The 25,828-nt window shown below is 47.8% G+C and overlaps 1 protein-coding gene across 3 annotated transcripts in view; it reads right to left on the bottom strand.

Moving 5' to 3' along the window:
* The window catches only part of sema5a (sema domain, seven thrombospondin repeats (type 1 and type 1-like), transmembrane domain (TM) and short cytoplasmic domain, (semaphorin) 5A), a 325,621-nt gene that overhangs the window by 49,374 nt on the left and 250,419 nt on the right, over positions 1-25,828 (bottom strand). For all 3 annotated transcript variants that reach the window (XM_072508980.1, XM_072508979.1, XM_072508981.1), the window contains 3 exons: positions 25,610-25,727; positions 15,417-15,598; positions 15,038-15,181 (listed from right to left, as the gene is read on the bottom strand). In XM_072508980.1, the coding sequence (XP_072365081.1) occupies positions 15,038-15,181; positions 15,417-15,598; positions 25,610-25,727 (444 nt within the window). The remainder of the gene's footprint in view (positions 1-15,037; positions 15,182-15,416; positions 15,599-25,609; positions 25,728-25,828) is intronic.

Genomic DNA, 25,828 nt, shown 5'->3' with positions numbered 1-25,828 from the left:
TTCTTTCAGCATATGCCACAGTCCCAGTTTGGAAGATACATACTTTAGTAGCTCAGTCAGCAGTGGCACCACTGAATTACTCTTGGTGGTGGACATTGAAGGATCACATCCAGAACACATTTTGTTCCCTTGTTACCCTTGGTGCTTCTCCCAAATGCTGTTCAACATGGAGGGGTACTCATTCATCAGCTGAGAGAGTAGTAGGTAGTACATAACAGGAGGTTTCCTTGCCCATGTTTGACCTGATGCCATGAGACTTCATGGGGTCAAGAATCAAAGTTAAAGACTCCGAAGATCACTCCTACTTGACTGTATACCATTATAATACAACTTCTGGTGGGTCTATCCTGCCAATAAATAGCCAGCAATGGTGATGGTGGTGTCTGGGACATTGTCTGTAAGGTACAATTCTGTGAATATGACTGTATCAGGTGGTTGTTTGACTAGCCTGTGGAACAGCTCTCCCAATTTTGGCCTAAGGCCCCAGATGTTAGTGAGGAGGACTTGGCAGGATGTGTCATTGTCATTTCCGGTGCTGAACTCAATGCAGGTTAGTCTGTCTGGTTAAACAATACAGTAAATAAAGGGAAACTAATAAGAAACAATGGCTGAAGAACTGATACTCAGAGGGTACAGAATTAAGATAATTGGCAAACAAACTAGAGGGCAACAGGAGGAAAGATTTTTTAAAAATGCAATGCGTGGCTAATGTCAAAACTCAAATATGTAGGTGCTGAAGGATAGAATACTGTACCCTATTCTTTATCCACTTAGAAGTCTTATTTACAGAGACATACACTGCCTACCATACACCACCAGCAGCTTATCTCTAATTATATCAGCACAGGTGAGGCCCCAGTTAATAACCATCATCTGAATGCAATTAACACCCAATTGATACAATTAACAATTAGGAATCAGAATGCACTGCCTGATTGGGTGGCAGATACAAGATACAGATTGAAGAATAGCCTTCTTGAAGGAGAAAAGAATGTTAAAATAGGCAGGAAGAATAAGGCTAGCACAGATTTGATGGATCCAATTACCTCCTTCAATGTTGTCTTAATCTATTATTCTACCCAGGACAAGAAAACAGGCAGATGTCTCATTTTGAAGCCACAAGTTTGGAGCTGTGTGAGAGCAGCATGGGCCACACTCCCACTTTCCTCCTCTCTGTGGCAAAATATTCTTGTCTATCTTAATTTTATCAAAACAATGTTGCTATTCCTCCAGGAAAGTATCAAGTTCAGATCACAAGTAGTGGTAGTGTTATTATGCCTTGAGTTACACTATTGCCCAGGTAACCATAGGCAGTGAGAGTCAAATCTGTCTAAGGTGAGATACTTAGACCATTTACAGAGGTGCGCAACTCGCTGAACCGGAGAGGAGTTGATGGTAGCCTCAAAGTTGAAACAAAAACTAACTTAAGGAACACACTTGCTAAACAGAATCTTAGTGCTCTATCACCTGTCCACCTGCTTCAATCATATTTTAAATACTGGACAAAAGTCGGCCAGGTATGTTCAGCATCCTGAGATGAGTCTGTCCACCCTTTGTCTGATCAATTATTGGCTGTTTGTAAGCATCTGACCACAGTGAAAGTTCTACGTCATCTTCAACTGGCTGTGCACTGCCAGCTTTAATAATGTCCATGTATGGGGAATAGATTAGTCAGGATAGCTAGTTACAAGAATAAAAAGTTAGAGCTGACTTCTACCAGCTGTACAGCATACATAGCGTAGAACAAGGACTAATAGTCAGGGACCTTGGCAAGCCTCACTATTTGAATTGGCCCATGGGGCCACAGTGCTGTATAAACTCTGCCGTCTGCTGCAGCTTAAGTTTTGATAACTTGCCAAGCAGCTGCACGCAAAGGCTGCTAATCATGTTCATCGGACATGTGGAAACGTGGTGCCGCAGAAGGTTTTTAATACAGTATCAGAATCTTTTACAAAGCTTATTCTGAGAAAACCAGGAATCCTCTTTGCAAACAACTTCAAAACTGAAATCTAGTCAATGGGTTACAGTCATTAAAAAAAACATTCACGTGAAAAATATCAAGTTTTCTTGTTTCTTATGAATTTTGCTTTTTCCCAAGTGGCTGAGCTAGCCTTTTAATCAAGTTGAGATTCATTTCCAAAATATCTATGAAAATTCAAAAAAAACATCAGGTATGTTTATTGCTGAATGATCTATTGCTGAATAAATCGGGGAGCTGTGCTCCGTAGTAATGAATCAGGGCCAGGTTTGTTTGGTTCTACTGGCAGCACTTCACGTTAGTCTTCTGTGTGCTGCTCTTTTCTCAGGCTCAATGTCTTTTACCCCACTGAAGTAAACTTATTTTGTTAAAGCCTGTTAAATTAATGAAAGTCAAGCTTGGGAATTAAATAATTGTTTCTGAGGATATAAGGTGATTGCTTCCTTTCACTTCACCAGGAACACACTCTGAAGCAAAATTCAAGCTTTACTAGGGAATTATTCCTACTGTCATTGTATATTTTGTTAAAGGGGATTCAAACTTTTAAAAACAAACCAATCAATGGCAAGTCTCAAAAGTCTATTATAGGAACAGGAATAGGCCATTCAGCCCATCGAGCCTGTCTTGCCATTCAATGATATCATGGCTAATCTGTGACCTAATTCCATGGGGGCGATTCTCCAAAATGGAGCCCAAGTGTGAGCGCTATCGTGAACGCCGTCACGTTTCACGACGGCGCGAAACAGGCACGAGGACGATCGATTCTGGCCCCCAGAGGGGGCCAGCACAGCGCTGGATCGGTTCACGCCGCTCCAGCCTCCTTTCCTGGCGCCAAATGGGTGCCACGCCAACCCGCGCATGCGCAGTTGGGTCGCGCCAACCTGCGCATGCGCGCGGGACTTCTTCAGTGCGATGGCCCCGACTCAACATGGCGTCGGTGTTCAGGGGCCGGCCGCGCAGGAAAGTAGGCCCGGGTGGAGGAGAGGCCGGCCCGCCAATCGTTGCCCCCGATCGCGGGCCAGACCCCAACAGAGGTCCCCTCTGGGGACAGAGCCCCCCCCCCACAGGCCGCCCCCGACCGTTCACGCAGAGTTCCCGCCAGCAGCGACCAGGGGTGGACGGCGCCGACGGGACTCTGTCATATCCGCGCGGCCGCTCGGCCGATCCGGGCCAGAGAATCGGCGGCCCTGCCAAATGAAGGAGCCCGTGGCTAGCGCCACGTCAAACGCGCTGGTGCAAATGGCGCCGATTCATCGCACCTCAGAGAATCGCGCGCCGGCGTCGTGGCGCGGTTGCGACGATTCTCCGGCATGGGGCTTGGAGAATCGCCCCCTATATATCTGCCTTTGGCCCGTATCCCTTAATATCTTTGCTTAACAAAAATCTATCGATCTCAGATATAAAATTAACAACTGATCCAGCTTCAACTGCTGTTTGTGGGAGAGAGTTCCAAACCTCTTCCGTCCTTTGAGTGAAGAAGTGATTCCTAACATCTCTCCTGAATGATCTAGCCCAAATTTTTAGGCTGGGCCTCCTGGTTTTAGAATCTCCAACCAGTGGAATATATTGAATACTTTGATCAGATCACCCCTTAACCTTCTAAATTCTAGCGAATACAGGTATAATTTGAGTAATCTCTCTTTGTAATTTAACCCCTGTTATCTTGGTATCATTTTTGTAAACCTACGTTGCACTCCCCCCAAGACAAAAATATCCTTCCTAAGTTGTGATGTCTAGAACTGATCACAGCACTCCAAGTGGTGTCTAACCAGGGTTTTGTATAGTTGCAGCATATCGCCAGTGTTTTTATATTCCAATCCTCCAGATAAAAGGCGAACACTCCATTATCCTTCTGATTATTTTCTGCACTGGTTCCTGGCATTTTAAGGATCTATGCATCTGAATCCCCAAGTCTCTTTGGACATCCGCTGTACCCAACCTCTTTCCATTTACAAAGTACTCTGTTATCCTTTTTTGGTCCAAAATGGATAACCTTGCACTTGCTTACATTAAATTCCATCTGCCACAATTTGCCCATTATTATCAAGGAATATCTCGATATCCAGTGCACTGCTCGCTTACAGCTCTGTTCTGTAGCAAAGCTTCTGCAGTGCCATTTTTGACCACCTATTTTGTGTTTTTTACCCCTTGCCTGTTGCTATCATTATTGACAATTTTCCTAGTTTAAAAAAAGGCAGATTGGAAATATCCACGGTACTGGAGTCAAATAATTTGAGTAATTTCTCCCATCTGGGACTATTTTTAATTATCAACCTGTCTCCAATTAGCATTTACAGAAGTGGGTTTGCCCTAATCAGCAAATACTTAACCCTGGCATTTAAGTAGACTTACTGATTGGGTGGTCATATTCAATACAATTCAATACATATCGTATATCATTGTACAAGTTGAACAGACCTCCCTCAGTATGTTTATCATTCTCATTATTTATCTTGCCAATTGTCTTGTCTTTCCCTCTTCAGTCAATGAATCCTGTTGAAATATTACACCATGGATTCTGGCAAGCCTTGATGTTTCAACCTGTGCTTATTCTTCAAGTGAGAGTCCAGGCTGTGAGATTAAACAAACTAGTTGGCAGCAGAGTTTTTAGTTACCAGGGACGAGAAAACCAACCTCATTGCTTTATCCCATGTTCTACAGAAAACACCTACTGGGCAAATTGTTCCCACGCCATTACATTTTCAACAACTCCTGCACAATTAGCTCATACGGGAGCGGAAGATCAGGGCCAAGTATTTTCAAAGCAAGAACTTTCTAGACTTTTCTTGCATGACTTTCAATAACTTATTATCGTAAAAGAAACAATTTTGTGGGTAAATGCAGCTTGAAGTAGCTACGTTGGCACAAAGAGATGAAGACCAAACTCAAATGCCACTGAGACGAAGATGTTAAATTGCTAAATCAGTTCAATGCTTTCCTTTGTTGTTGCTTGCTTTGATTTCAGGGGTTCCCCTAAAATATAAAAGGAGCTTAAATCAGAACACTACCACTTAGCTCTAACAATCAATAGTGAATCAGTCACATGACCTTTGCATTATATATACACACACAAGAGAGAGGCAAATTATTTTGCAAGGCCAATTTTACAGCTTCCAAAGAGGACAAATTGCACTCGCCGTGAAAGTGGCCAATGCCGGAAGAGACCAGTGCTGTGATCTAAAGCCAACTGCTATACGGCTCTATGGTTTAACATGAAATCGAAACTATAAAATTGCAGGATCTGGATCATAGATTAAATGCACTGCACTCAGAAAACCAAAACAGTTTTATTATGTATTGGATTTGATAAGGATTTGTAACTTGATACTGTTCTAACATTTTTTGATTTGTTAATTTAAAAGATATTTGCATCCTTCAAGGATGCTATTTAAAAAATTGTCCGAAAATGACAAGTGCCTGACCTGACCCAAGCAGCAAATGTCTGTAAATTAAACAAAAACATGTTCCATTTAGAAGAGTGAACAGGGTGTCTTGTGCCCTGAACAATATTATGGTGATTGTTGTGCCAGTGAATGTTATAGTTTATTCAGAATCGTTAATAAAATTGGAGAACAGTTTTACAATACAAGAACAAACATTCATCTTCAAAGTTCCTGGTGAGTAACTTTAATGCCCCCAGCTCATTTACATGGATGGGAACTCATGGGCAATGCGTGCTGGTTTTCTGGTGTATGTTCCTGGTTTAAAAAGCTGCATGCTGGGAATGCTGAAAAGGAAGACTTGTTCTACCCCCTGCCTTCACTATTACTGCTGGGTGGAAATTAAAGCTTAGTGTTCTGTAGCAATAATGGTAATTCATGAAAATCTGTCTCAAAAAGCCTTCAGGTTTAGAGTACTTCTTTCTACAGGTGGTTTACAGTGTGTTACAATTATGCGGTTTTACGATTATGGCCGGAATTTTACATGATATTGACAAAGGCTGGTGTCAGATGGGAAATGCAGCAATGAAGTGCGAAGGCAATGGCGTCTTTCTCCGCTCTATAATGCAGCACTTAGAAAAAAAGATTTGAAGTTGCGGATTCCATGCTGTATGCCTGGCAGGGTGGCCTTTGATTCATCTTGCCCTGCCAGCAGCTAAGAAGTGCGACCATTTTTGAAGGGCCACCCTGCATAGAGTGAGAAAACCAGTTCATCCTGGAACAGTCCCCCGGCATGTCCCTTGACACTGCCCCCTGGTACTATCTGGGGCAGTGCCGGGGGCAATGACAGGGAGCGGTGCCCGGGCATGACCAGACCTGATTCATGCCGTTCTGCCATCACACTGCCATAGATGGATTTCTAATGGGGGCGGGGGCTGGATAATTCCGGTGTTGCGGCTTGTTATTATGTTAATTTATTTATGATGGCATTCTTGACATCAAACATCGGAAAACACACCCAGTCACTGATGGGGGAAGGGGGTCAATCACATCACACATTTCTGCCGATGGAAAGCACGACTTTGCAGTTCTCATGATATTTTCCACTCCCATCACCGAACCCATCCATGCAAATGGGAGTGGAAAATCCTGGCCTACGTTTTGGGGTTGTGTCTTTAAATTTAGGGTAAAATGAAGAATTCATGTAACCTGTGTTGTGGTCTGCGTGATGAGTCTATAAAAGATTAAAGGCCTATGTTGCTTTACTGAGAAGAATGTGCGAAGTATTCACCCTTGCAGACAATGGCAAAGGTAGCATGTGTGCATCTCCATGACCAGGGAAGTGTTAAAATGTCAGGTTGCAAAAGTGTATACTTTGAACTGTCCCGTTGATTTCAGGATAGGTTAGAGTTGGTGTCAAAGAATTGCTAATCAGCATTTGTATCTGGATACAAAGGCCCATGTGGTTTACATTACCATGTGGAAAGGTACAGAGAAACCCCTTTTAAAGATTGGTTACAGGCTTTCCCAAAATATTACGGAATATCAAAAGCGTGTGGGTTAGTCTGCTAGGATCCAGGAGAGGGAAAGCAGCTATAGACAGCAAGGCACTATGGTTCTCCACATAGGATTGCGGTGGGAACTCATACCTCAGAGACTGGAAAGTCCACATTTATGAGATAATACAGTGCTGGAAGATTTGCCTAGCTTTAGCTAAAGGGAGAGGTCTTGAGGAAAACATGTACAGTGAAAAACAGTTCTCCAGTTAACAGTTTCCAGACTGGGAAGGAAAAAGATTGGAAGTAAACCATTGAGAGCCAATAATCATTTTGGATTGAGTCTGAAAGAATTTAATGTCTACTTAAAGGGCAGTGTAGCCTGATATTAGTTTTTTTCTGTTGTAGTAAAAGGTCTGTTCTGCAGCAAGTTATGAAGTGTTACAAAAAGCGGCACTTTTAGTCGATTTGTTACAGTAAATGTCTTAAAATGTCAAATCTTGTTATGTCACCCATTCAGCTATTAATCTAAATTTGAACTTTTTAAAAGCTATCGATTTCAATGAGAATTGTAACAAGTTTTATATTCTGGGCTGAATTTTGTGGCTAGGCTGCAGATTCTGTGGTCAGGACTGGAAGTGGAAAATCCTGCCACTTTGGGTGGAGATCAATTGCCTAATTAAGAGTCAGCAGGTTTGGGAATGGCTGCTAAAGGAGCATGTGAGGCAGCAGAGGGCATGAGGTCACACTGTGGCACGTGTTACGGCTATATTTAAAGGGCTGCCAGCACTCAATATCATGGGAACGACCAGGACATCTCTAGAAAGGAAGGAAAGCAGCAGAGACAATGGCAGGAGGAAGGTCCAAGGCAGCCCCATGGTTCAGTAATGCCTATATGCAGGCTCTTCTCCAGGTAACAAAAGCACGGTTCTCTTCCTCAGGGACAGGAGGAGCAGACCAGCCTGACTGAACCAGAAAGCTTGGATGGAGGTTGCAGAGAAAATCCACAGCCATGATGTCACCCTACAGAACCTGGATCCAGTGCCGCAGGTGAGAACTCCATACCTTTTTCCCCATTGGGGCTTGCATGTGGCAACACGAGATGGTGCGTTTGGTGAGGAGGGAGTCACCACCTAGTTAGTGGCGATGGGATCAGGTGAGAGCATCTCCTGTTAGAAGCTTAGTTGCATCTTGGTGAGAGAAGCCCATGTATCGCTGCTTACTGCATCAAGATCCCACCAGAGCAGTCACATGCAGGAGACATTCATATGCACCAAGCATAGCTTCCACCAGCATAGGCATTGTGCTCATATTCCTTGGGCACCTAACAGTGTTCTGCTTTCCACTTGCAGGAGAAGACAGCATGGTAGCATTGTGGATAGCACAATTGCTTCACAGCTCCAGGGTCCCAGGTTCGATTCCGGCTTGGGTTACTGTCTGTGTGGAGTCTGCACATCCTCCCCGTGTGTGCGTGAGTTTCCTCCGGGTGTTCCGGTTTCCTCCCACAGTCCAAAGATGTGCAGGTGAGGTGGATTGGCCATGATAAATTGCCCTTAGTGTCCAAAATTGCCCTTAGTGTTGGGTGGGGTTACTGGGTTATGGGGATAGGGTGGAGGTGTTGACCTTGGGTAGGGTGCTCTTTCCAAGAGCCGGTGCAGACTCGATGGGCTCCTTCGAGACTCCTTCTGCACTGTAAATTCTATGATAACATATTATAACAGGCCAAGACTGACACAGAGTTTCCATACCAGGTCATCCTAGCCCCCACAGAAAAAGAGGCATTAGAAGTGGCAGCCGTTCCATCATTGATGCGAAAAGAGTGAAGTTAGATTACGGTGAGTGGCTCAGTGAAGTGGCACAATGGAGCCTCTGGTGCAAACAAGGCAGAGTACTCATGTATCCACCAATGGACACATGGAGCTCCACACTAGAAGTGGTTGGAAGGACACAATGGGAAGCGCGTCACACTCTAATGTAGCTGCTTTCACATGCAAGTCAAGGAGAAAAACAGGTGGTGCAGAGCAAGGGGTAGGCACCCGCCTCGAAGAAGGAGACTTCAAATGCTCCATCACATCATTCTCACTCCCCTTCCACCAGCGGAGATACCTTCACGTTGGTGGGTGACCATTATAAGATTCAGGGTTACAAGCCGATGAGCACATACAGAGATACCCGGTGTTCTTCTCCTCCTCTAAGTACTCCCCTCCACTTCTTGGAACCCCTGAATGCTATTGCCAGGGGCTCAATCGCCAGTGCAAACAGCAATGGGGACAGAGGGCATCCCTGCCTTGTCCCTCTATGGAGCCGAAAGTATGCAGATCCCCGTCCATTCGTGACCACACTCGCCACTGGGGCCCTATACAACAGCTGCACCCATCCAACATACTCATCTCCAAAACCAAATCTCCTCAGCACCTCCCACAAATAATCCCACTCCACTTTATTAAATGCTTTCTCGGCATCCATCGCCACCACTATCTCCGCTTCCCCCTCTGGTGGGGGCATCATCATTACCCCTAGCAGCCTCCGTATATTCGTATTCAGCTGTCTCCCCTTCACAAACCCAGTTTGGTCCTCATGGACCACCCTCGGGATACAATCCTCTATCCTCATTGCCATTACCTTGGCCAGAATCTTAGCGTCTACATTTAGGAGGGAAATAGATCTATAGGACCGGCATTGCAGCGGGTCCTTTTCCTTCTTTAGGAGAAGCGATATCGTTGCCTCAGACATAGTCGGGGGCAGCTGTCCCCTTTCCTTTGCCTCATTAAAGGTCCTCATCAGTAGCGGGGCGAGCAAGTCCACATATTTCCTGTAAAATTCAACTGGGAATCCATCCGGTCCCGGAGCCTTCCCCGCCTGCATGCTCCTAATTCCTTTCACTACTTCCTCTATTTCAATCTGTGCTCCCAGTCCCACCCTTTCCTGCTCCTCCACCTTGGGAAATTCCAGCCAGTCCAGAAAGCCCATCATTCTCTCCCTCCCATCCGGGGGTTGAGCTTCGTATAATTTTTTATAAAATGCCTTGAACACGCCATTCACTCTCTCCGCTCCCCGCTCCATCTCTCCTTCCTCACTCCCCCTATTTCCCTCGCTGCTCCCCTTTTCCTCAATTGGTGGGCCAGCAACCAGCTCGCCTTCTCCCCATATTCGTACTGTACACCCTGTGCCTTCCTCCACTGTGCCTCTGCAGTACCCGTTGTCAGCAAGTCAAATTCTACATGTAGCCTTTGCCTTTCCCTGTACAGTCCCTCCTCCGGTGCCTCCGCATATTGCCTGTCCACCCTCAGAAGTTCTTGCAGCAACCGCTCCAGTTCCCTACTCTCCTGCTTTCCTTTATGTGCCCTTATTGATATCAGCTCCCCTCTAACCACTGCCTTAAGCGCCTCCCAGACCACTCCCACCTGGACCTCCCCATTATCATTGAGTTCCAAGTACTTTTCAATGCACCCCCTCACCCTTAGACACACACCCTATTCTGCCATTAGTCCCATGTCCATTCTCCAGGGTGGGCGCCCTTCTGTTTCCTCCCCTATCTCCAAGTCCACCCAATGTGGAGCGTGATCCGAAATGGCTATAGCCGTATACTCCGTTCCCCTCACCTTCGGGATCAACGCCCTTCCCAAAACAAAAAAGTCTATTCGCGAATAGACTTTGTGGACATTGGAGAAAAACGAAAACTCCTTACTCCTAGGTCTGCTAAATCTCCACGGGTCTACTCCTCCCATCTGCTCCATAAAATCTTTAAGCACCTTGGCTGCTGCTGGCCTCCTTCCAGTCCTGGACCTCGACCTGTCCAGCCCTGGTTCCAACACCGTATTGAAATCTCCCACCATTACCAACTTTCCCACCTCTAGGTCCGGGATGCGTCCTAGCATACGCCTCATAAAATTGGCATCATCCCAGTTCGGGGCATATACGTTTACCAAAACCACCGTCTCCCCCTGTAGTTTGCCACTCACCATCACGTATCTGCCCCCGCTATCCGCCACTATAGTCTTTGCCTCAAACATTACCCGCTTCCCCACTAATATAGCCACCCCCCTGTTTTTTTGCATCTAGCCCCGAATGGAACACCTGCCCCACCCAACCTTTGCGTAGTCTCACCTGGTCTATCAGTTTCAAGTGCGTTTCCTGTAACATAACCACGTCTGCCTTAAGTTTCTTAAGGTGTGCGAGTACCCGTGCCCTCTTTATCGGCCCGTTTAGCCCTCTCACGTTCCACGTGATCAGCCGGGTTGGGGGGCTTTTTACCCCCCCCCCTTGTCGATTAGCCATCCCCTTTTTCCAGCTCCTCACCCAGTTCCCACGCAGCTGTGTCCCCCCCAGGCGGTGCCCCCCCCGCCCATCCTACCCCATACCAGCTCCCCCCTCTCCCCAGCAGCAGCAGCCCAATAATTCCCCCCTCCCACCCCCCCCCCCCCCCGCTAGATCCCCCACTAGCGTAGTTACACCCCCCATGTTGCTCCCAGAAGTCAGCAAACTCTGGCCGACCTCGGCTTCCCCCCGTGACCTCGGCACGCACCGTGCGACACCCCCTCCTTCCTGCTTCCCTATTCCCATGATTATCATAGCGCGGGAACCGAGCCCGCGCTTCCCCCTTGGCCCCGCCCCCAATGGCCAACGCCCCATCTCGTCCACCTCCTTTCCTCCCCCCACCACCTCCTGTGGAAGAGAGAAAAGTTACCACATCGCAGGATTAATAACATAAAACTCCTCTTTCCCCCCTTTTTACCCCCCTCTTCGCCCCCCATACTCGCCCCACCACTTTGTTTCAAACGTTCTTTTTTTTAATAACCCGCTCATTCCAATTTTTCTTCCACGATAAAAGTCCACGCCTCATCCGCCGTCTCAAAGTAGTGGTGCCTCCCTTGATATGTGACCCACAGTCTTGCCGGTTGCAGCATTCCAAATTTTATCTTCTTTTTGTGAAGCACCGCCTTGGCCCGATTAAAGCTCGCCCTCCTTCTCGCCACCTCCGCACTCCAGTCTTGGTATACGCGGATCACCGCGTTCTCCCACTTACTGCTCCGAGTTTTCTTTGCCCATCTAAGGACCATCTCTCTGTCCTTAAAACGGAGGAATCTCACCACTATGGCTCTCGGGATTTCTCCTGCTCTCGGTCCTCGCGCCATCACTCGGTATGCTCCCTCCACCTCCAGCGGACCCGCCGGGGCCTCCGCTCCCATTAACGAGTGCAGCATCGTGCTCACATATGCCCCGACGTCCGCTCCCTCCGCACCTTCAGGAAGACCAAGAATCCTTAGGTTGTTCCTCCTCGCGTTGTTCTCCAGCGCCTCCAGCCTTTCCACACATCGTTTATGGTGTGCCTCGTGCATCTCCGTCTTCACCACCAGGCCCTGTATGTCGTCCTCATTCTCGGCAGCCTTTGCCTTCACGACCCGAAGCTCCCGCTCCTGGGTCTTTTGCTCCTCCTTTAGCCCTTCGATCGCCTGTAATATCAGGGCCAACAGCTCCTTCTTCATTTCCTTTTTGAGTTCTTCCACGCAGCGTTTCAAAAACTCGTGTTGTTCAGGGCCCCATATTAAACTGCCACCTTCCGACGCCATCTTGGTTTTTGCTTGCCTTCCTTGCCGCTGCTCTAAAGGATCCACCGCAATCCGGCCACCTTCCTCTCCTTTTTTCATCCGTATCCAGGGGGGATTCCCTTCTGGTTCACCGCACAGTACTTTTAGCCGTTAAAATTGCCGTTGGGGCTCTTATTAAGAGCCCAAAAGTCCGTTCCACCGGGAGCTGCCGAAACGTGCGACTCAGCTGGTCATCGCCGCACCCGGAAGTCGCAACACGTTCATTTTAACCGCTTGTACCCAACCCGCCAGTGACAAGAGGGAGACCATCCCACCTTGCCAGATCAGCTTTCACTCTCCCCACCAAACTAAAAGTGTTGTACCTGTGGAGCACCCCCCCCCCCCACTCCCGGGCAACCTGCACCCCAGGTACCTAAAGTGAGTCCCTGCCCTAGGAAATGGCAGCCCCCCCACCCCTGCCCCCATCCCCGGCCGAGATACCACAAAATACTCACTCTTGTCTAGATTTAGCTTGTACCCAGAGAAACACCCAAACACTCGAAGCAGCTCCAATATTTCCCCTATCGACACACTCGGTTCCGACACGTATAACAGCAAGTCATCGGCATATAAGGACACCCTATGCTCTATCCCCCCCTGCACTATTCCTTTCCATACCCCCAAACGTCTTAATGTGATGGCCAACGGCTCAATCGCGAGTGCAAACAGCAGGGGGGACATAGGACATCCCTGACTAGTCCCACGGTGGAGAGAAAAGTATCTCGAGCTGATGTTGTTTGTGCGGACACTCGCCCTCGGCTCCTTATATAGTAGCTTTACCCAGTTCACAAATCTTGGTCCAATCCCAAACCTCTCCAGAACTGCCATCAAGTACCCCCATTCTACCCGATCAAACGCCTTCTCAGCGTCCAATGCCACAACCACCTCTGTTTCCTTCCCCTCCGCCGGTGACATAACCACGTTCAATACCCTTCTAACGTTTGAAAAGAGCTGCCTCCCTCTCACGAACCCCGTCTGATCTTCACCTATCACCTTTGGGAGGCACTCCTCTAGCCTACCCGTCAGTACCTTCGCCAATACTTTTGCGTCCACATTCAAAAGTGATATGGGCCTATATGACCCACACTCCGTCAGGTCCTTATCTTTTTTTAGCAACAGGGAAATCGATGCCCGCCCCAAAGTTTGTAGCAACACCCCCTTCCCTATCGCCTCTTCAAACATCCCCACCATCAGGGGTGCCAGCTTATCCTTGAATTTTTTATAATATTCCACCGGAAACCCATCCGGCCCTGCCACCTTCCCCGACTGCATCCTCCCAATCGCATCCTTTATCTCCTGCTCCACTTTCGCTCCTTCTCATGTAGCCCTGTCCCCCTCCCCTAACCTCGGGTAATCCAACCCATCTAGAAATTCCTGCATCTCACCGTCTTCCCCAGGTGACTCTGACCAGTACAACCTCTCATAAAATTCCTCAAAAACCTTGTTAATCAGATCCAGAGCCACCACCAACTTCCCTGCCCTGTCCCTCATCTGAACAATTTCCCTTACCGCTGCCTCCCTCCGGAGCTGACCTGCTAACATACGCCCTGCACCCGTAAACTGCACCCGGATCAGATACCCCACACCAGCCAAGTGAAGGCACCAGCAAAGCTTGGTGATTAGAAGAGCTATCTCTGTACCAGGTTAAGGACTGTGGGAACAGCACAACTGTGGGATCTGCAGTGAAGAACAGGCACAAGTGCTGATTGGATTGTGGCTGTAGCTCTGCTTTGAACAGAGTGAAGTTGAACGCAGACCCCTGTGTTGTCCTCCTGAGAGAAATACGACCCCTGAGAGAGTCAGAACCCCTGAGCATTTGTGACTGTAAGACAGTGATTGATCAGTGCTTGTCCTTCGAGTACATGACGGGAAGCCTGTTCAGTGCTGTATAAGAAGGAGAGACAAAGGAACTTGTGGAGCGATACCTGCAGGATTAACCTTCATAAGAAGGAGCGCTCTGGGTCTGAGACTCAGAATACACCAAGAGGGCGTCTAATCACCTCACTTTTTAAAGGGGGTTTTACATCCAAAACCGTGAGTTTTGATATCTTTTGTAGAATAGAGGCTAGATACTTGATACTTTGTATTATAGGATTTCAATACCTTTTGTAATGGAGTTTGAGACCTTTGTGGTAACTTGGTACTAGAAAGGAGATTGTTGTACGGTAATCTGAGAGTTGAGTGTTTTGTCTGTATCGCGAGTTGAAAATGAAAATCGCTTATTGTCACAAGTAGGCTTCAAATGAAGTTACTGTGAAAATTCCCTAGTCGCCACATTCCAGCGCCTGTTCGGGGAGGCTGGTACGGGAATTGAACCGTGCTGCTGGCTTGCCTTGGTCTGCTTTCAAAGCCAGCGATTTAGCCCTATGCTAAACAGCCCCTGTTGACCTAAGTTTCAGGTGCAACAAAACAAAGTCCTTCAGATCCAGTCTAATGTGAACATACTTTGGTGACAGAGCTCGAACCAAAGCAGATATACGAGTTGAAATGTAGTGAAACTCAACCCAGAATATAAATATGGTAACTTCGAATGAACTTTATTCTCTAAAACAAATCATATATTGAAGTCTTTGCTCCTGGAATAATTGTACATACCGTTCTTCGCGATTCTGTCCCACACAGACCCGACCCCCATGCCGAGGCGTTGGATTGCTGCAGGACCGCTGTCGGACCTGAAATCCTATCCCACAAGTCGTACTGCAGGAGGACCACAGTGTCCAAGGCGTCCAACCACCATTCCTGTTAAACAATGTGAGAAAATGTCAACATTTTTGGTTTGAACAATTACAATCAGAAGATAGAAAATCTGTACCACTTGTGTCCCCCTATCCTGCATTGCAATGCATAAAATGGATGTTTCAGGTTGCCAACTTGACCAGGATATGATAATTGAAAAATTAAGAGGTGTGAAACAGGACGCATAAATAATACCTGATTCATGTTACCTGGTGTTAATTCCAATCTTTTTGTTTACCTGGAACAGTTTGCAACCTCCATGCTGGAACCCTCACACTGTCGACCTCCACATTGTGGAGCTGGACTATCACACAGGCGGGTTCTACAGGTGCATAAACCAATGGTGTCACCATCAGTATGGCTGCAGGGTTTCCATGACGACCAGGATCCAAAATGACCATCCATAGTCATGTTCCTCATCTGAAAGGCAAACATCCAGTAAAACATCAAGTACTGGTAAAAGCTATTTCATATTTTGAAATCAATAAGCTCCTGTTTGCACATCAACTGCATTCAGATCAGTGATGATCATTACCATTGCGCTGTATAATTCCAAAGCAGCACAATCTGCAGAAGATCTGGACTGAATCCATACATTTCTAAAATACAATCTATGTGACGGAAGAGCAGACCACTCAAATCACACTTTGCTGGTTAGAAAAGGTTATTCCAAAAATTACTTTAAATGATTGATTTTTCCAAGCCATAATTCCTTATTTTCAACTTCTCCAGAAATGCTGGTGACATCGTGCAAGGTATGTTATTTACCCATTCACCAATGATGGAGTTTTGTTTCAGGACACTTCTGAAATATAACTGTTCAGTGGAAGAAAGGGCAAATGGTATCCTCCAAATTAATTGTCTCAAGAGTAACCAAGGAGAAAGGTGTGGACTAGAGCAGGCAAGGTTAAGTCAGCTCTATGGAGAAAATCAACAAAACATCCATTATTTTCAGTTTTCATAGAATTTACAGTGCAGAAGGAGGCCATTCAGCCCATCGAGTCTGCACCGGCTCTTGGAAAGAGCACCCTACCCAAGGTCAACACCTCCACCCTATCCCCATAACCCAGTAACCCCACCCAACACTAAGGGCAATTTTGGACACTAAGGGCAATTTATCATGGCCAATCCACCTAACCTGCACATCTTTGGACTGTGGGAGGAAACCGGAGCACCCGGAGGAAACCCGCACAGACACGGGGAGGATGTGCAGACTCCGCACAGACAGTGACCCAAGCCGGAATCGAACCTGGGACCCTGGAGCTGTGAAGCAGTTGTGCTATCCACAATGCTACCGTGCTGCCATTGGTGGGGTCTATGGATTAAAAGTCCTCTTGGTAAGGCTGTAGGCCTGGATGTTGCAATCAGCAGCAAAGTAACACTGACTTGGAAGAAAGCTGTCTGTGAAAAGATCTAGCAATCCCAGTGGTGTGGATTTCCTGGATCCTGATGTTGATTTGAATCAGGTGGCAAGTCAAAGGGATCTCCAGGCATCCAGCAATAGTGACATAATCAAACATGCCATTAAAAACCCAGTTACAGCTTATTCAACAAGACGCTACTTTTCCGAAGCATTTTACAGCAAGACTAATAGCAGAAAAGCCGACATTCTTGCCAGTTCAATGGTTTCTCACTGATTGCAGTCTGAGGATATTTCAACACTGCACTCCCCTGAGAAGTGGGGAATCACTGACAGCAACTTCCCGATTTCCATATTTAACTGCACAGATGCAGCCTTCTCGAGTTGCTGTCATTTTCAGAGGAGTAATGACAGTGAATACTGACAGATGCGCTATCATTACTGCTGCAAAATCCAAGGCATAGATTTTCCTCATCGGAGAATTCTTCCCAGATAACTTCAATTTTCAGTCACATGGGAAGGATTGCTGTTCTACAATGGAAATTAATGGAACGTCAAGAGTCCCCAAATGATTGAGCAATGCCGATTGCTCTGTCTCTCTCCAGGTACCCAACTCAGTCGTTGCTTGCAGTATTCATCTCCATTACTGCAACTGGCAAGATAAGTCGGTACGCAAATCAGCTGAATTGTCTTCACATAGCTCACTTACTCATCCGTTCACAAGATTGAACTCCAGACCTGCCACAGACTTCCAGGATGCATTAAAAAAGGAACACTTGGCACTGATTTTAAAGTTGGCAGTTATGTACAACTCATTGGAACTACTGAGAGGATCACTGGAGAGGTGCACAGAGTCTGCAACTTCAGAAGCTGGCGATCCATGGTGAGTACATATTTTACATGGCAGGGTGGGTATAGTGGGACTAGCTTAGCGATAGAAACTGGGCGGCATGGACAAACTGGGCTGAACGGCCTGTTTCCAAACTGTAAACATCTATGGCTCTATGATCTGTCCCTCTCGAGTTGCAGCAGGGCAAGCAGCTGGAGTTGAATGTCATGAGGTAGCTAGTTTCCTATTATTTGCGAATATTTTTATGGATATTGGATATTGGATCAAGGGAGCATTCTACTGCAGCGCGGCCTGTATACCATTGGGACAGACACACCCAACAAAAAGGCATGTATTAGGAATCATACCACAAACCCTGCTTGCTAATTCCAATCAAACCCTCCTATGCACTTTAGGCCTTGTTTATTGAATAAGATCTCCATTGAAATGAATGGAGAAGTCAGGTTAACCTCACCAATCCTGTACCTGACTAATACCTGCATTTGGCTCAAAGGTCACGAAGTACAGGAGAGGCAAAGCATCTTACTCATCTTTCTACTCAATATGTTATCGCCGGGCAGCACGGTGGTGCAGTGGTTAGCACTGCTGCCTCATGGCGCCAAGGACCCGGGTTCGATCCTGGCCCCGGGTCACTGTCCAAGTGGAGTTTGCACATTTTCCCCGTGTCTGCGTGGGTCTCACCCCCACAAGCCAGAGATGTGCAGGGTAGATGGATTGGCCATGCTAAATTGCTCCTTAATTGGAAAACAAAATAATTGGGGACTCTAACTTATTAAAAATAATGTAATTACCATAATCCTACTATTTGACCAGAAGACAATTCCAGACATTGAAATCCTTGACTTCCAGACATTATTCCAAAACTTATTTTTAAACATCTTGTACTGAGTGTGGGGAACTGTGTTCACAGACCTAAGGCTGGATTCTCTGGTCGCCGACGCCGAAATTGGGTTCAGTAATCAGCCGGAGAATCAAAGTTCCCGACAAAATCGTAGGCGGTGCCGCTTTGCTGATGGTCCGCCCCTTCAAAGCGGCATACTCGCAGAGTACGCTGTGCCACGTATCGACGGACTCAGGACATTGCCTGAGGACCGCCCCGGATGCTCCGCCCCCGACCGGCCGAGTTCCCGACGGCGTGGGACACGTGTGGTCTCATCCGTCGGGAACTCGGCGTGGCGGCTGCGGACGCAGTCCAGAGCCGTCACAGTCGGGGGAGGGCCGATCTGCAGGCAGGGGGGTCTTTATCAGGCGCTGCGGGCACTGTGCCTGAAGGGGGGGACTATTTCGCGGGCTGGGTCCGTGAGCGGCCGCCACCATGTTGCTCGGAGCGGCCACTGTAGGCCGTCGCCATGCGCAAGCAGGACCATGGACCTGGCAATTCTCCTGGGCATATCGGCAACTAGAGCCGGGTGCTTTACGCTGTCGGCATGCTAGCCCCCAGCAGAACGGCATAAAACACCACCGTTCCCACGCCGCCGTGGGGACATAGCCACAGAATCGGAGAATCCAGTCCCTTGTGGTCCTAGAAACATCAGGCCAGAGCACCAGTATTGCAATGTTGAAGCCTTATCCCCAACCTCATTTCCTGCTCATGGGTTCCCCAGTTGAAACATCTGAAACATCTCTAAGTTCCCATCTCTTTCTATCTTTGCTTTTGATTATCTTTCTATTCTACTTAGTATATTTAGTACTTTTATAAAGGCCAATCCACCCAGACTGTCATCTGATAATTCTGCTTATTTTCTTTGCCATCCTTTACCATTAAGTCGAACGAGAGGGGAGAACTGAAAATTATCTCCAAAGCTAACAAATATGCAAATACAAAAATACATTAACAGTGCAGATTTCAGGGACCAATTTTTTGAGACGTAAAATTCTACAGGCATTTAAAACCCTTTTGAAATGGCTTTGATCAATGTAGTGCATACAACATAGGTGATAAAGGGCAGCATGGTAGCACAGTGGTTAGCACTATTGCTTCACAGGGTCCCACATTCGATTCCCGACTTGGGTCACGGTCTGTGTGGAGTCTGCACATTCCCCCGGTGTCTGCATGGGTTTCCTCCGGGTGCTCCGGTTTCCTCCCACCAGTACCGAAAGACGAGCTGTTTTCACAGTAACTTCATTGCAGTAAGTCTACTTGTGACAATAAAGTTTATTATAATATGAAAGTTTTCCATCTCTCTCTTCAAGTAGCCTTTGATAATGTGGTGATGATGGTCTCAAAGGACATTTGAAAAGATGTAGTCACAAAATGTGAAGCACCTTTATCGGGATGACAAATGTCTGATTTTGCAACCCATGCCTCCATACAGGGAGGTTCTGAACTGGCAACAGAGCGTTATAAAATTAGCCTGATTGGCCAAAACAACTATTTCACAACACAATAAACTATGTAATGACACTTTTTGTGAAAACAAGCACTGAGATTCAACTGCACTGTGACAGTGACTTGAATAAGTTTATTAGAATTTCCTCTCATGTAACCAGCTTGTTTGCTACAATGCTCCATGGGATTCTGTTCTGTATCAAGAAAAAGACAAAGCGCAGTCCAGAGTGAGAATAATTAACAGGAGGAAGCCAACTTCAATTGGGTAAGAATGGGTCCGGGCCAAATAAACTGGAATCAAAAGTTGGCAGGGAAAACAGTAACCTTCTTCATATGAGAGATAGATCGGACATAGTCAAAGTATTTTCCCTTGAAAGGGAAAGGTAGGGGAAACAAATTCAGAGCTCCCTGGATAGCAAAATAAATAGAGATTAAGATAAAGAACAAAACTTATGGTTATGACAGGAAGCAGGTGGATAGTACAATGCAGAACCAAGCTGAATGCAGACAGTTCAGAGGGGAAGTAAAAAAAATAAATGAGAGAAGCAAAGAGAGAATATGAAAAGAGACTGGCAGCAAACATAAACCCCAAAGCCTTTTATAGGCATATAAATAGTAAAAGGGTGAAAAAACTGAGTGGGCCATTAGGGAACAAAATAGGAGTTTATGCATGGAGATGGGGAGTATGGCTGAGGTATTAAATGAATACTATACATCTGTCTTTACCAAGGAGGAAGATGCTGCCCAGGCAATGGTGAACAATGAGATAATTAATACATTAGAAGTATTTAAAATTGCTAATGAGGAGGTATTGGATAGGTCAGCTGTACTGAAAAGTTGATAACGCACCAAGACCAGATACGATGCATCCAAGGATACTGAAGGAAGTGAGAGTGAGCATTGTGGAGGCACCAGCCATAATGTTTCAGTTTTCCTTAAACTCCAGAGGACTGGAGAATTGCAAATGTTACACCCTTGTTCAAAAAAATGTAAAGCTAAACCCAGCAAGGAGAGGTTAGTTAGTTTAACTTCGGTGGTGGGGAATCTTCTAGGAACAATAATTTGTAACTTGCCACTGATAAATGCAGGTTAATCAAGGAAAGCCAGCTCCTGGAATAAAATGGACAGCAGCAATACCCACAGTAGTTAGCACTGCTGCCTCATAGCGCCAGGGACCCGGGTTCAATTCTGATATTGGGAGACTGTGGGCGCGATTCTCCCAAAGGGAGACAAAGTCCCAACGCCGGAGTGAAAACCGGAGTGTTTCACTCCGGTGTCGGAGCCCGCTCCCAGCCCCCTATTCTCCCGCCCCCGGGGGGCTAGGAGCGGGGTCGCGTATTATACGCGCACTGGGCCTTGGCGCCGCGTAAAAAGCGTTGCTGTGTAAATGACGCGGCCGGTGTCACGTAAATGAAGTCACCCGCGCATCCGCGAGCTGGCCGGCGCCAACCCGTGCATGCGCGGTTGCCGTTCTCCCCGAGGCCGCCCCGCAAGATGGCGGATGGACCTTGTGGGGCGGCGGAGGAAAGGAGATCCTCCTTTAGAGAGGTCGGCCCACCGATCGGTGGGCCCTGATTGCAGGCCAGACCCTATCGGAGGCCCCCCCCCCTGGTGAAGGAACCCCCTCCCGCCACTCCCCCTCCCCCACAGGCCGCCACCCCCCCCCCAATGTTCCCACACAGTTCCCGCCGGCAGAGACCAGGGGCGAAATTCTCCCCCAACGGCGGGATGCCCGCCGACTGGCGCCAAAGCCGGCGCCAATCAGACGGGCATCGCGCCGGCAAAAAGGTGCGGAAGTCTCCGCATCTTTGGCGGCCTAGCCCCAACATTGAGGGGCTAGGCCGACGCCGGAGGGATTTCCGCCCCGCCAGCTGGCGGAAATGGCGTTTGTTGCCCCGCCAGCTGGCGCGGAAATGCGGCGCATGCGCGGGAGCGTCAGCGGCCGCTGTCAGTTTCCCAGCGCATGCGCGGGAGCGTCAGCGGCCGCTGTCAGTTTCCCGCGCATGCGCAGTGGGGAGAGTCTCTTCCGCCTCCGCCATGGTGGAGACCGTGGCGGAGGCGGAAGGGAAAGAGTGCCCCCACGGCACAGGCCCGCCCGCGGATCGGTGGGCCCCGATCGCGGGCCAGGCCACCGTGGGGGCACCCCCCGGGGTCAGATCGCCCCGCGCCCCCCCCCAGGACCCCGGAGCCCGCCCACACCGCCTGGTAAATACCAGGTTTGATTTACGCCGGCGGGACAGGCAATTCCTGGGCGGGACTTCGGCCCATCCGGGCCGGAGAATCCAGCGGGGGGTCCCGCCAACCGGCGCGGCCGGATTCCCGCCCCCGCCCAATCTCCGGGAGCGGAGACTTCGGCGGGGGCGGGATTCACGGCGGCCAACGGCCATTCTCCGACCCGGCGAGGGGTCGGAGAATGACGCCCCAGGTGTGGATGGCGCCGGCGGGAACCTGTCGTGTAGGAGACGCCGCTATGCCCATCTGTGCCGGAGAGTAGCGGGGTACCGGAGAATCGCCGTTGTGAGTGTCTCAGGTGATTCTCCGACTGGCGCCGCGCAGAACTCGACGGGGCCGTTCTCGCCGGTTGGGAGAATGGCGGGACGGCATCGGACCGGCGTCGCGCGATATAATGGCGCGGCCGCCAATTCTCCCAACCGTCGCAGCCTCGGAGAATCGCGCCCTGGGTGTGTAGAGTTTGTATGTTCTGCGTGGGTTTCCTCCGGGTGCTCCCGGTTTCCTTCCACAGTCAGATCTGCAGATTAGGCATATTGGTCATGCTAAATTTCCCTTTAGTTGGCTGGACAGCTGGTTCATGCCGCAGAACGACGCCAATAATGTGGGTTCAATTCCCATACCAACTGAGGTTATTCATGAAGGACCCGTCTTCTCAACCTCGCCCCTCCCCTGAGGTGTGGTGATCCTCAGGTTAAATCACCACCAGTCAGCTCTCCCCCTCGAAGAAGAAAACAGCCTATGGTTATCTGGGACGATGGCGACTTTACGTTAGAGTACAAGGCAAGCTTAAGCTTATATACAACATTGATTCGGAGTATTGCATCCAGTTCTGGACACCACTCTTTTGGAAAGGTGTGAAGCCATTGGAGAGGGTGCAGAAAAAATTCACGAGAATGGTTCCAGGATGAAGAATTTCAGTTAAAAAGATAGATTGGAGAAGTTGGGCCTGTTTTGCTTGGAGAAGAGAAGGCTGAGAGGAGATTTGATAGAGGGGTTCAAAATCATGAGGGGTCTGATGAGGTAGATAGGGGATGTTCTCAATCATGAAAGGATCAAGCATCAGAGGGCACAGATTTATGGCAATTGGTAAAAGAAGCAATGGCGGCATGAGGGGAAACATTTCCACACAGTGAGTGGTTATGATCTGGAATGCGTGGCCAGAGAATATGATGGAGGCAGGCTGAGTTGAAGCATTCAAAGGGTAATTAGACTGATACCTGAAAAGGGTGAATGTGAAGGGTTATGGGGAAAAGGCAGGGGAATGGCAATAGGTGAGTTTCTCAATCAGAGAGCCAGTAAAGACACAATAGGCCAAATGGCCACCTTCTGTGTTGTGGCAATTTGGTGATTCTGTAATATGACAATTAATATCTCGTCTCAAATATGTTCTACTCTCACGGTTAACAAAATAATTTCCTTCAGCAACATGCTTCGGAAACAGTGCTGACTTATGTCTATCTGGGTAGGTTCAAGTTGCGATGAACACTGTTATGCTGCCCAATTTTTATTTTAAAATACAATGAATTAGGAACGCTAAAACTAGTTCCTCTGGTGTGTAACCACAAAACATAAATCTGCTCCTAATTTGCCATTAATTGTGCCAATCTCCTTCAGAGAGGCGGCAGCGAGGGGACTGTTGTGGGTAATGGAAAAAGTTGCACAGCGGAGTGTTTTGCTGAGGTTGGAGATGAAACATATTGTTGGGGCTAAGTTGAGGGAGCTGTGCTCTGTACATTCCTGGGTTATAAATGACCTAAGCATATTTCCTGTTGAAAGTTACAGGGGCACAGAGGGAGACTAAAGATTGAACAAGGGCAGGTGAAAGGGAGTGACACTGTAAAATAGGTAGACATGGGGCTCAGTATCTCCTGCAGGGATGGGAGCTGCAGCAAGATGGTAGGTGGGAGTGACACCAAGGGAGGAACAACCAGTGGGAGGATGAGGGATAACTTGGCATTTCTCTGAGGTAAAGACCGAAAGGTCATTTCCACTGGTGGATCAATGCGGAACCAAGAGGCTTCTCAGTGGAAATGCCAAGAGAAAAGGATTTTTGAACGGAGGGCTATCAACTATGGGATGTTTCCTTCAAAGTGCCTATCAAAGCAGACGAGAACATTATTTAGCCATCAATACAATGTCACCAAGTTACTATTAGTTGTTAATGGAACCATGGCTCCCTTTTGGGGGGGAAAGAGAATTTTATTGAGCCCACAAGAGTGGGAAAGGTGGTGCACAGAGTGATTTAATTAAGTGGGATGCAAAATCCTGATTTCCGGACGGGAGTTGAGATGCAGAGATAGAGCCAGCGGTGTCCAAGGGAGGACAGAGGGTGGAGCTGGGGCACAAAGGATTGAAGTGTGAGGGCTTTGTTGACGGCACCTCTGCCGTTCTCGCCAGTTCGGTAGTCCTCAAGCCCGGTGGTAGTGGCAGCCCTAAGGGTGTGGGGGCAATGGAGGCAGCACCTGGAACTGGAGGGGGCGTCAGTGTGGTCACCGATCTGTGACAAGCACCGGTTCGCTCCGGTGGGGGTTGGACGGGGGTTTTAGGAGGTGGCAGCGGGCAGGGATTGAGAGATTTGGAGATCTTTTTATTGAGGAGGGCTTCCCAAGTTTGGAGGAGCTAGAGGAGGAGTTTACGTTGCCGGGTGGGAATGGGTTCAGTTACCTGCAGGTACGGGATTTTGTTCGGAGGCAGGTCCAGAGCTTTCATGCCTCCCACAAAGGGGGGCACGGGGGGGGGGGGGGGAGATTATCCCCACTGAGATGAACTTAGACAATGTATTTTACAATGCATAGAAGGGTGGTCCAGGTGAGCCTGCAAGCTGAGCCATGTCCAACAACACTGGACACTAATATGAACATTCAACAAAGAGTGAACAAAGAAAACACAGCATTGTTTCTTCAACAATAAGGGATGGATCCGTAATTCTCCTGTAGTTACCTGTGTGTGCAACCACGAGGCATGCCAAAACATTTAGCTCTCTGAATACGCTAGCTTAACAAATAACAATGATGCACACATGAATAAATGTGTGAGATTTACAAGTGAAGTTTAAATATAAAGAACACCCATGTTCCACCTTTGTGCTCTCAAGTCTTACGTTAATAACAATGGATTGGGACAGAAAAGTTGCGGCCGTGATGGAGAGCCTCATTGTTTAACCAGGAGACTTTTTTCTAGCCGGCCTGTAGCTGCAGCATTGTCAGCTGAGAGTGGATTTCACCACGGAAAAGCTTCCCCTGCCACAGAATCGTACGTGACTTCCCATGCACACCACTCGCACTTTACATTTCAATTGTAATCGCATGGTAAAGAGGAAAAAGCCAAAGAGCGGTTCTGCCATCGGGAACAGCCAATCAGACAACATTCCACCCCTCGTGCCTGGTTTTCCACTGCAAATCTCTTACCCAACTTCAGTTTTCCCTTCAGTTCATAATCATACTGACACCAGCTGACAAACTTGGAAACCTCCATTCCATCAACCCACCCCCACCCCACCCAGCACAGACACTTTGGTCAATACGAGGCTTACTCAATTTTTTATTTTAAAAATGTGTATCACCAGATACAATCAGATGGCCTCACTGTGCTGCTTCTTTATTCAGTGTATTTGCACATGCTGTATAAGGATAAGGAAATTTTGTGATTGAACATACTCACTGGGCACAAAGTGATTTCCTGCTCCCACTGGAACATACTCATGCTCTCTTCTAACGTTGTACATTTCTTTAAAACCAAGTCCCAACCACAGTAAGGGTCTCGAGCTCCCACGCATGAACTGTAAGCACAGGATAAAGAGGTCAACCTTTAAATTTCAGCTTTAACCCACTCACACATCTGCAAAATACATCATAGTACACATGGATAACTTTTATTATC

The sequence above is a fragment of the Scyliorhinus torazame genome, chromosome 6, assembly GCF_047496885.1.
Source record: "Scyliorhinus torazame isolate Kashiwa2021f chromosome 6, sScyTor2.1, whole genome shotgun sequence".
Taxonomy (NCBI): domain Eukaryota; kingdom Metazoa; phylum Chordata; class Chondrichthyes; order Carcharhiniformes; family Scyliorhinidae; genus Scyliorhinus; species Scyliorhinus torazame.
Note: the sequence above shows the minus strand (reverse complement) of the source record. Positions and strands in the feature narration are given on the sequence as shown.